General features: G+C 47.1%; 1 protein-coding gene and 1 pseudogene across 1 annotated transcript; both read right to left on the reverse strand.

The window, feature by feature from the left end:
• On the reverse strand, positions 1–2943 carry LOC101840944 (cactin-like). The gene has a single exon (XM_040731634.1). It carries the CDS (start codon positions 2577–2579, stop codon positions 399–401), a length of 2181 nt encoding a protein of 726 aa, XP_040587568.1. The 5' UTR covers positions 2580–2943; the 3' UTR covers positions 1–398.
• A 140-nt stretch (positions 2944–3083) lies between these two features.
• On the reverse strand, positions 3084–3237 carry LOC121134100 (annotated as a pseudogene).
• Between the last annotated feature and the right edge of the window lie 8468 nt (positions 3238–11705).

Below are 11705 nucleotides of genomic sequence, written 5' to 3' on the forward strand. Positions count from 1 at the left end.
ATTTGAGCTGGGCAAGAGCTACTTGGCTGCTTTGCTTCTCTGATCTTCACCTTGAGCTTGAATCCCAATCAAATCGGACTCTGGGTCTTTTATTTTTCTTGTTACAACCTTCTTTTTTATTTTTATTTTTCTAGAATAAGCTTTCCATTAAGCGAATCAAAAGCACATGGGGTCCCAAGGGTAGAATAAGTCCGTGGAAACAAGAACAAGAAATCCTTCCCACAGAAAGCAGTCCTTACAGGGAAACAGTTCCAATCCTTCCTGATGGTCTGGGATCCGAGGGGGCCCTGGCTCACAGAGTGCCAGTGACTGGAGCCTGGAGGATGCTGAGGGAGGCGTCCCCCCCTCTCCCCCTTCCCAGGAAGCTGTCCTGGGCCAGCCCTGGCCCGCGGCGGGTGTCACCGGCGGTAGCGGTAGCGCTTGAAGTGGAACCACAGCTGGAAGATGCCATTGGCGAACTGGCAGCGGAAGCCGCGGCGGTGGGAACAGTCCCATTCGCTGCTGACGATCTTGAAGGCGATGTCCTCGTAGGGCGGTCCAGCGTGGAAGCGCAGGATGGCGAAGTCGCGGTTGTCTGCGCAGTCCTCCAGGAAGTACTCCGGCGTGACGCGCTTGCAGATGAGGTCGGGATAGAAGATGTTGAACTTGTAGCCCTGCACCATCTTGGGCGGCGGGTTGTCCACGTCGTAGTGCGTCTGGTTGTACTTGTTCCACTCGAAGCCGGTGTGCACGCGGTTGAAGAAGCGCGGCTTGCGCGGCCGGTACTTGTCCGCCCACAGGTAGGCGCAGCCGCGCAGCGGCATCTCCACGCTGAACGGCGCCTCGTCCTGCCCCATGCCCTCGCTCGCGCGCCTCAAGAACACGTCCAAGGCACCGTCGCTGTCGCTCCCGTCGCCTGTGGCCCGGAGCCGCTGGCGCGACAGCTGCAGGCGCTGCAGGTCCTCGTGCGGTTCCAGCACGTGCGCGTCCAGCGGCAGCTCGTGCGCCCTGAGCAGCTGCGGGCTGTAGGGGCCAGCGTCGTAGTCGTCAGAGTCTGCCAGGCTCTGCTGGATCAGGTTCTCCTCCATGGGCACCGCCTCTCCGTCCGCGTCCGCTGCTTTCCCGGCTGCCGGAGGCCCCTCGGCTTCTGCGGGGTCCGTCGAGGGCCCGGGGTTGGGGGTGGCCGTGGGCTCGCTGTCCACCCCCTGCTCCTGCTTCAGCCTGAACAGCTTTTGCCGCAGGACATCCTGGTGGCGCTCCCGGAGCCTGGCCCTGGCCATGTGCGCACGCAGCAGCTGCAGCAGGCTCTCCCAGTAGCCCATGTCCAGGTTGGGGCCGCCTGCGCGGATTTTGCCCTCGATGCCCTGGAAGATGACCTGCAGCTGGTTGCTGGTCTTCCCCTTGAACACCGACTGCACATCGGGGCTGACCGCGGCGTTGATGCCCTCACGGGGGCGCTCACCCGGACCCTTGCCTGAGGCCTCCAGCTTGAGGAGCTTGGCGATCTCCGCCTCCGTGATGATTGTCATGTCCCGCCAGAAGTCCGTGTTCTTACCCTGCTCCAGCTCCGTGTACACCCGGATGTCCTCCAGCAGGTCTTCCATGTCCGCCACTGTGAGGCCATTGAGGAAGGAGTAGGGCTCGTGCATCTCCACGGCCAGGTCGTCGTCCTCTGCGCTGATGTAGTTGGCCAGCACGTCGATGGGCTTAGCCCGCCCGTCTCGGATGCGGATCTTGGACCGCAGCTTGGCCTGTTTCAGGTGGAAGCTGTCTTCCTGCTCCTCCCAGGTCTTGAAGTGCTCTGCCTCCTTGTCCCGCTGCAGCTGCTCCAGTTCCTGCTCCTGCAGGGCCTTCTCCCTCTCCCGCTCCAACCGCAGCTGCTTCACCTTCTGGAGCTCCAGCCGGTTGTTCTCCTGGACCCTCTTGACGCGTTCCTTCAGCTCTTTCTCTTCCAGGTGACTGATGCCTTTCTTCTCCAGTGCCTTGATCCAGATGAAGGTGCCCAGGAGATTGCTGTCTCCAAAGGGGTTGTCGGCGTTGGTGTACCCAATGGAGTCCTCGCTCCAGCCCATCTTCTTCTGTCTTTTGTGCTCCTTAGCTTGCTTCTTGGCCAGTCTCCGCGCGCGCTTCTCCTCGGGGGTCTCCAAGGCCTTGAGCAGCTCTTCTTGCCTCCTGCGCTTCACACGCAGCCACAGGCGCTCCTTCAGTGTCTGCTGCTGACTCGGGGCCAGGGCAGCCGCCCCAGGGCTCCGAGAGCGTCTCGGGGAGTCAGAGTTAGATGCTGTTGACCCTGGGGACCGGGAGTGCCCGTGCAGTGCCCAGGAGCCCCGTGCCGGCTCCTCACCCGAGTCAGACTGTGAGGACAGGTCCCGTGAGTGCAATCGGCGTGGTCTAGCGCTCCTGCTTCGCCTCCCACACCTTTGAGTCTGCGGGTCTCCCTCTGAGTCTGACCTGTGCCTCTGGCTCAGTCGCCAGCCTTCTCTCCTCCCCTTGCGGTCCAGGCACTTCTGCTCGCTCTGTCCATGGCTCTGACTTTGACTTCTCTGCCTCTGTCCCCTGGGCCCTGAGGGCTGTGAGCACCAGTGAATGTCACCACCCATTTGGCCAATGGCTTCCTTCTTTAGTCTCTGTTCTCTCGTGTTCTGTCTCTGTTCTTTCTGCTGTATACTTTTTTCCTACAGCTTACTGAAGTGCAATCCTAATTAATCTTTATAATAAAAACCCGCAGACAGATATTAGGGGGTGAAAAAGGAGGGATCAGAGACAGAGCGGCCAGTCGCTATAGAGACTTTTTACCTCTTCAGAATCCTCAGAGCGAAGGTGCGACTCTGTTGCTAGGAATTCTCCGACTAAATGCTCCGAGTCCTGTCTCTGGCCTTATATATTCCTCTCTCCGCCCAGCTTTATTGGATTAAAGGCATGGTATAATCCCAAGGCCAGGATTAAAGGCGTGAGCTCGCTCTTCCTCTTTCTCCTTTCTTTCCTTCTTTCCTTCTTCCTTCCTTCCTTTCTTTTCTGCCTTCCTTCTTCCCTCCCTCCCTCCCTCCCTCCCTCCCTCCCTTCCTCCCTCCCTCCCTCCCTCCCTCCCTCTCTTTCTTTCTTTCTGGGGAGAGCGCGGTGCCCACTACCACAAATTCTGCAGTCGAGTTTCCCCAAATTTGGGGAAATCGCAGGGTCACTAGGGCGAGTGCAATGGATAAGCCTTGCTCTGGGAAAACCACCTTTAGGATCATGGTATCTCCCTTGCCAGGTTTCTTTTAGACTGATTCAATCTCTACGTTCTCCAGCTGAGAGCGCTTGACCCTGACAAGCTCAGGACAGAGGGAAACAGCCATCCAAGGGACCTCCCAGCTCAAGGAAGCTGGAGCGTGCTACATCTTTTGTTTTGTTTTGTGAGATAGGGTTTCTGTGTGTAGCCCTGGCTGCCCTGGAACTTCTTTGTAGACCAGGCTGGCCTTGAACTCACAGAGATCCACCTGCGTGCTATATCCTAAGGCTTTTCTGTTTATGTTTTTTTTTTAAATTTATTACATATACAGTTTTCTGCCTATATGCCAGAAGAGGGCACCAGATCAATCTCATTATAGATGGTTGTGAGCCACCATGAGGTTGCTGGGAATTGAACTCAGGTACTCTGGAAGAACAGTCAATGCTCTTAACCTCTGAGCCGTCTCTCCAGCCCTCTGTTTATGTTTTGTAGAATTATTTGTGAAGGATATAAATGTGTAAGAGGTCTCTGATCTTTGACACTTTTAGGACAGAAGGAAATGATCTTTTTAACAGACAATACCAATTTGAAGATCCATTTCTTAAGATGTTCCAGCTCTTTCTGTTCCCATATGTTTTTATTCCTGTACTTCCTCATCTTTGTTCTCCCTGATAATAATCAAGCAAAACATTTTATTTCCTTATAAACATGGCATAATGATTATAATGTCTTTGTATGTAATTGTCTCTAATAAAAACACGGCACTGGGCGGAGTGGTGGTGGCACATGCCTTTAATCCCAGCACTCAGGAGGCAGAGGAAGTCGAATTTCTGTGAGTTCGAGGCCAGCCTGGTCTACAAGAGCTAGTTCCAGGACAGCCTCCAAAGCCACAGAGAAACCCTGTCTTGGAAAAAAAGAAAGAAAGAAAGAAAGAAAAACACAGCACTGGAGACTCTCTGGACCCTCAGAGTCTCCCATTAGCTGCCATGCTTGACTTGGCTGGGTCCTCAAGTCTGTTTCTCCAACCCACAGTCTTCAAACCAGTCTTCTCTTCCCTCCCTCCCTCCTTCCCTCCCTCCCTCCTTCCCTTCCTTCCTTTCCCCAAGACAGGGTTTCTTGTATAACAGCCCTGGCTGTCCTGGAACTCACTCTGTATATCACTCTGCCCTCGAACTCACAGAGATCTACCTACCTCTACCTCCTGAGTGCTGGGATTAAAGGCATGTACCAGCACCATCACCACCACCACCAGGGTGATATTAAAACTTTATGTATGGGAGTTTTGTCAGCATGTATCTCTGTGTACCACATACATGCAGTGCCGCAGAGGTCATAAGAGGACACTGGAGTTGTCTCCCTGGAACTGGAGTTGTCACTGCCTTATGAGTACTGGGAATCCAACCTGAGTCTCCTGAAAGAGCAACCAGTGCTCCTAACTGCTGAGCCATCCTTCCAAACCTCTTATTAAAACTTTTAGGATTTAAAGTTTAATGTATCGATATCAAACCTCTGCTATCAATGGAGTTATTGGTTTGCTCTTTCAAATAATTGCAAAGACTGACTGAAAGGACAGGAATGTGTAATACAAAGTTTAAAGTGTTTGGTTTTGGCCCAAACATTTTCTAACTATTACAGAGTAGTTAAAAGTACAAGACTATGGGTGTGGTGGCGCATGCCTTTAATCCCAGAACTTGGGAGGCAGAGGCAGGTGGATATTTTGAGTTTGAGACCAACATGGTTTACGCATCAGATTTTAGGCCAGCAAGGGCTATACCTCAAGACTGTGTCTCCCATCCCCATCCCCCAGACAGGGTTTCTCTGTGTAGCCCCAGTGTAGGCACTTTACAAAGAGAGCCCTGCTCTGGAACTCTCTCTGTAGACCAGAGATCTGCCTGCCTCTGCCCTCAAGAGTGCTGGGATCAAAGGTGTGTGCCACCACTGCCAAGTGACTTTGTCTTAAAAAAAAAAAAGAAAAAGACCAGACAAGTGGATGGTTATGCCAAGTTCGTGAGACCTCCCAAAAAAGACTACCAAGGAGCCGACTCACTGATGCAAACACATAGGTTTAATGTTAAGTTACCAGCCTCAGCAGGGACCCTGTCCAGCAAACTGGCACAGCAGCCACAGGAAAAGGGCGCCTGGCCTCAGTTGTAAAGGGTTTTTAAAGGAAAAAAGCAGGGTGGTACGTGCCTTGGCTGTTCAGGATTGGGTAAGAGTAGGTGACCTTTGGATTCACTGACATGGGGGCTAGGGGAATTTCAAAATTGTTACTAACAGTTATCCACAAGGACAGTTGAGGCAAGAAGATGCTATTTACCAAAATTAGTCATTACTTGACCATCTGGATGGGGTCACTTTGTCCGGGGAACAGTTCGGGTGCTCCTTGGAACTGTTTATGGTTCCTTGGCTGGAACTGAATCAGCCTTATGCCACGAAGGGAATTTCTTAAGGAGGCTTTTTCTGAGGATGGAGTTAACTCCACCCTCTCAAGTTTACCTTGCTCTTACATCCCCCCCCTTTCTTATTGGTAACCCATTCTTGGATTACTAGTGGACAATTTAAAAGACTGGGTAAGTTTGGAGTACAGGTTCTATTGTCATCTTGTCCCCTATGTAAGGGAGTTTTCTTTTGACTTAGCATTTCAACCAGGGAAAAGGGACAACATATTCTTTCCTGTGCTATTTCCTGCTGACTTTTGGGGTGTTGTTGTCAGGTACCCAAGAGGCTAAAATGCTAGTCGTTTAAAGCAAAAAGAGGATTTAGGTAAGGGGGTGTTTATCAGAAACAGCTGGTTGGCAGACTGTTGAAGATATGGAGAGTGTTCACATTGGCTGGACTGGTCCATATCTACAGCAATGTTTAGGGCTCACAGTCTCTAGGAGTAGGTTATAGCCAGCAACTGATACTTGGAGAAACCTATTAAGACATATTTAAACTAGGAACAGAAGTTAAAACTTATGTACTCAATCAGAACTCTTAAGCCCATAGTTTTAGTGATTAGGAAGAGCAGAAGTCCCAAGACCAGGGGAGAAAATCCCATCTTCAGGAACAGACAAGTGGGAAACTTATCAGGAGTCCTTTATACCTGTGAGAAGTAGATCCAAGCTTTATGACTTATTGATCCTCTGAAGCCCATACAAACTTTATTATATAAAGGGACATAAAAGTTATAGATATATTAACATTATCAATCTGAATTGAAATCCATATTGTAGAAAAAAAACCAGATACTAGGTATCTGTAATATACCTTTGAGTCCCAACAAAAACTATAGTTTTGTACATTTTTCTTCTGTCCAGAGAGGGCCAGGTACACATTGGACAGAGATGCCTTTGGCCTGATGAGAAGCCCTTTAGGTTTATACTTAGATGACAACCAAAATAAACCCAAATTCTTGAGTTTGTTACTGAACAGCAGGTAGTCAGTGCTCTACCAGCTTATCTGAACCCTATTAAATGTTAAGCTCTTTTTTTTTTTTTTTTTTTTTTTTTGGTTTTTCGAGACAGGGTTTCTCTGTGGCTTTGGAGGCTGTCCTGGAACTCACTTTGTAGACCAGGCTGGCCTCAAACTCACAGAGATCCGCCTGCCTCTGCCTCCCGAGTGCTGGGATTAAAGGCGTGTGCCACCAACACCGGGCTAAATGTTAAGCTCTTAACTTTCATGTTTTAGAAGGGGAAAACAACTTTAAACCATTTTTATATCTTAAATTATTTTTATATCCTTAAAATTTGTATGTTTTTATATCCTCAGATCCTTATTTAGGAGCAGTCTCAAGGCTTGATTTTAATGTATAAATTGAGCTATCAAGCTGGCTATAGCCTTCTGGAAGGATCTGATTGCCTGATGCTGCCAAGCTGACAAAGTTATAACTAGCCCATCCATCAATACTATCAGAGATCTGAGAAGGATACATTTCATACATTTTATGTAGCTTCCAAATCTATTAAAAAATGACAGGGACCAGTCCATACAGCTAGCCATACCCACATCTCCATAGTGTTGGAGGCAAAAGTATCAGAAAGAACAGCATCAGTCTTCTCCAGGCTCAGGGTGAGAGGCTTTTTTCCCCCTCTGTGGAAGAGAGACACGGAAAAGACTGACCTTATTTTGTCTAGGCAAAAGTGGTACAATCAATTCTCCAGTGTCCTGTAGCTTGTCCACAGTCTGGCCCAGGTCCTGGCAGTGGGTGTTGCATTGGGACATCTAGTCTACTGGTCAGCGTCGTCATAATTTAGGTTCAGGCATCGTGGTGCCCCATACTCTTCTTTGGAGACCTTGTGTCACTGTCAGGATCTGCGGGTCTCCGTCTGATATAAGCTTTTAAATTAGCATTTTAAATGCCATATTCTGTAGTTCTCTGAAGTATTAAGAGGGTTGTCTAGGTAAATCTGAATAGACAACGTCGTTTTCAGTTCCTTGTTTTGAGCTCAACTTTTGAAAACATTTAAGTAAGGTTTATCCCTGTAATTATTTATATCAGTACTTAGCATGACTACAATTAACAAACTTAATCATTTATAACTTGTGTTTTGTAATATTTTACAATACAATTAGCAGCTTTTTATAAGACTAGGACTTTATATCGTCAGGTTTAGCTTTAAAAATTTGATGCTTTGACCTTTTAAAGGAGTTTCCCATGTTGTGGTGATTTCCTACAACAAAGTTTTCCTGTTGTTATCAATGCAAACATCTAACATGCAGGTGGTCTTAGGTTACCCTTATAAAAAGGTTTTTCAATCCACAAAGGATTGAAACCCATGGCCTTAGAAGCTACTCTAAGCATTTTTTCAGACTTAGGTCATTGCCTTACTGTATCACAAGAAATAAACATCCCAATTTCTGGTTAGCATATAGTGCTTATGGCTATGATCTTAAATTTTAGTACAAAATTTAAGTACAAATATTAACAATAAAAACATTTTATGAGCAAAAATATCCCATAGTCTTATAAATTTAATTTAAAATCTCTCAATGTCTTTTTGCAATATCAAAAATAAAATGCCCTGGCCCAGCGGTGGTGGCACACGCCTTTAATCCCAGCACTCGGGAGACAAAGGCAGGTGGATCTCTGTGAGTTCGAGGCCGGGCTGGACCGACAGCCTCCAAAACAATATAGAGAAACCCTGTCTCATAAAAACTAAAAAAAATAACAAAATAATAAAATAAAATAAAATGTCCTTTATGCCTTTAAAACCATTATCACCTGGGTGACTTTTAAAACACAAAGTTCAGTGTTCTTGTGTATAGAGGTGTACACCAGAAAACACAAACAAAACTTTTTGACAAACCTATATAACTTTCTTGAGAAACAGATGAACTTTTTAACCAGAATTAACCCAATATGGCTAGAAATTTAACTTATATTACCAATTTTTAAAATTTAGTATTTGGTCAGGCATTGGTAGCACACGCCTTTAATCCCAGCACTCGGGAGGCAGAGGCAGGTTGATCTCTGTGAGTTTGAGGCCAGCCTGGTCTACAGAGAGAGTTCCAGGAACAATACAGAGAAACCCTGTCTAGAAAAACCAAACCAAACCAAACCAACCAACCAAACAAACAAACAAAATTAGTATTTGCAGATATGAGAAACCACAGCAAAGATAGTTCACATTTCCCTCTGACCTTTCACGACTTTTACTCTGACTTTCAACGACTTTCTTTGATCCTCTATGATTTTCTATATTACCTTCAGTCTCTTTTTCTGATTCCCTTAGGCATTCTTACTTTAGACAAAATTTTCTTTCCCTTTCCCTCTTTATTACTTTAGTCTCCTACCTTTTCTCTCATTTCTTAGTCAACATGAAAACTTTTACCAAAGTCCTTCTTGTGGTTTTAATAACTCTAAACTGGTATCAACACATTAAACCCTGTGCCAGTGCGAAACATCTTAAATGATGACAAGTAAATATAACCCATTAGATTTAAATGACTAAAATCCATATATTTTTTTCCTGTGGAAACAAAAGCATATTTTTCCCCAAACATAATGTATCTTTGACTTTTATTTTAAAGTCAAAGCTTCCCACAGTATACAGACTGGCATAATTTAACATTTTTGTTTTCCAAGCAGAATCAGGACAGAGAAGGGTTAAGGTGGGAAGCTGCTGGCCAGCAGAAGAGACCTTGACTGATACCACAGTGAAGAATTAGGCTTAGGAGGGATTGGGGGGGAGTGAGCAGTGCAGAGTGTCCTTGGCTGCCAGTGTTCCTGAAAGAAAAAAAATTTCCCCAGCTTTTTCAGCCACAATCACAGATTTTCTGTTTTACATCCTTCCAGTGAGTCAGGCAGAGACCCCTTGGAAAGCAGAGGGGAGGAAGGTGTCTGTCCTATGTTAGGTTGAGTCCGATCATGATCACGTACTGTCAGTACGGTCAAGACAAACACAGCACTTAGACAGAAGGAGGGGCCCATCTCAAAGACTTGCAAGTTTCAGATTCTCAAACGGGAGGCAAACTCCCCAGCAGTTGTTCCAGAAGTTACAAAAGTACAAATTGGATTAAAAAATCCTGACAGGGCAGCCCTCACAGCCCCCACTTGATAGGGCAGTCCCCAGTGGGTCCCCCACCCACACCTGACAGGGGCCTACGTCCACTCGAGAAAGGGGAACGTCTTCTGACCCTTCCTCCAGATCTGACCTTATGGGCACATCTGCCAAGGCCTTCTTAATCCGTTTCTTACAGTTTCAAATTGTCTGCTAGCAACAAAAACAAAAGAAGGAAACCACAGAAACTTGACAACACTGACAGGCCGGAAATTTGGAAATTAAACCTTCAGGGTCAGGAGTCCTTGGGGGTCTTATGGATCCTGTGCAAGACCTCCATATGTTATGCCAAGTTCGTGAGACCCCCCAAAAAAGACCACCAAGGAGCCGACTCACCAATGCAAATGCACAAGGTTTAATGTTAAGTCACAAACCTCGGCAGGGATGCTGTCCAGCAAACTGGCCCTGCAGCTGCAGGAAAAGGGCGCCTGGCCTCAGTTGTGAGGGGTTCTTAGAGGAAAAAAACGCAAGCAGGGTGGTACGTGTCTTGGCTGTTCAGATTGGGTAAGAGTAGGTGACCTTTGGATTCACTGACATAGGGGCGAGGGGAATTTCAAAATCGTTACTAACAGTTGCCCACAAGGACAGTTGTGGTGAGGATATGGGGGCACAGTTCGGGTGCTCCTTGGAACTGTTTGTTTATGGTTCCTTGGCTGGAGCTGAATCAGCCTCGGCTTAAGGAGGCTTTTTCTGAGGATGGAGCCGTTCCCTCCAGTTTACCTCGCTCTTACACAGCCAAGCTTTCAATAATCGTATTCGGAGGTCTGTATTCATGTGATCAAAGGGATTAACAAGATAGTATTTTGCCTCTTCTAGGTCCTAGAGGACTGAGACATGGCTTTAAATAATTAAATGTCCCGTTCTCCAGGGAAGCAATGGAGACCCACCCCGTTCAGTAGATTCTCAACCGGTAAAGTCTACAGAGAGGAGGGTTGTATTAGTTATGTTCCTGTAACTGTGATAAGACACCTTGACCAAAGCGATTCATGGAAGAAAGAGCTTATTTTGGTTTATGGTTCCTGAGGGCTAGAGTCCATGATAGCCTGGGAGCAGGGCAGCAATTGGCAGGCATGGTGACTTGAACAGCAAGCTGAGAGCTTAGCCCATTGGCTTTGGTGTGCTTGCTAGCATGGTCTGGGTCATGGGACACCCCTTTTACAAAAATGAATTGCCTTGGGGGATACTTTCATTTTGTTTCTGTGTTTCTTTGTGTGATACTGAGATTCATATATATATATATGAATTTACATCTGTCTGTCTATGTATGTATGTATGTATGTATCTATCATCTATCTATACTCAGAGACCTGTATCTATCTATCTATCGATCTATACTCAGAGACCCCCCTTCCTGAGCCTGCCTGCGTATCTGTCTGTCCGTCCATCCATCCATCCATCTATACTCAGAGACCCCATCTATCTATCCTGAGACATCTATCTATTTTCCTGAGACATCTATCTATCTTCTATCTATCTATCTATCTATCTATCTATCTATCTATCTATCTATCTATCTATCTATCTATCTATCTATCGATCTATCTATCGATCGATCTATCCTCAGAGACCCGCCTGCCTGTGCCTTCGAGCTCTGGGATGAAAGTTGTGCGCTACCACACCCAGTTTTGAGATTTTTTTTTTCCCCCAGCAATTGCTTGAAGTCAGTCCAGGCAACATAGTTGGAACCTACAATGGGTTCTATAGAGATTGCGAATCTAGGCTGCAATTCACGAGACGCTGTGTCAAATCAAACTCCCACGAAAACAAACGAAAATCGTGCCCTCCTTATTCTCTGACAATCATACACATCATGACACGCAGATGCATTCCCGGACGGAACCGAACAACCTCACCGCGATCCGTGGATGTGAGAGAAACACTTCAGGTAGCTCCCCAGTCCCTCACATTTTCTCGGCCAATCAGCAGAACGAAGACACGCCCCCCCCCGTCTACCCTTGCCCGCCCGCGCGCGCGCG

Source organism: Mesocricetus auratus, unplaced genomic scaffold, assembly GCF_017639785.1.
Source record: "Mesocricetus auratus isolate SY011 unplaced genomic scaffold, BCM_Maur_2.0 Super-Scaffold_100025, whole genome shotgun sequence".
Classification (NCBI taxonomy): domain Eukaryota; kingdom Metazoa; phylum Chordata; class Mammalia; order Rodentia; family Cricetidae; genus Mesocricetus; species Mesocricetus auratus.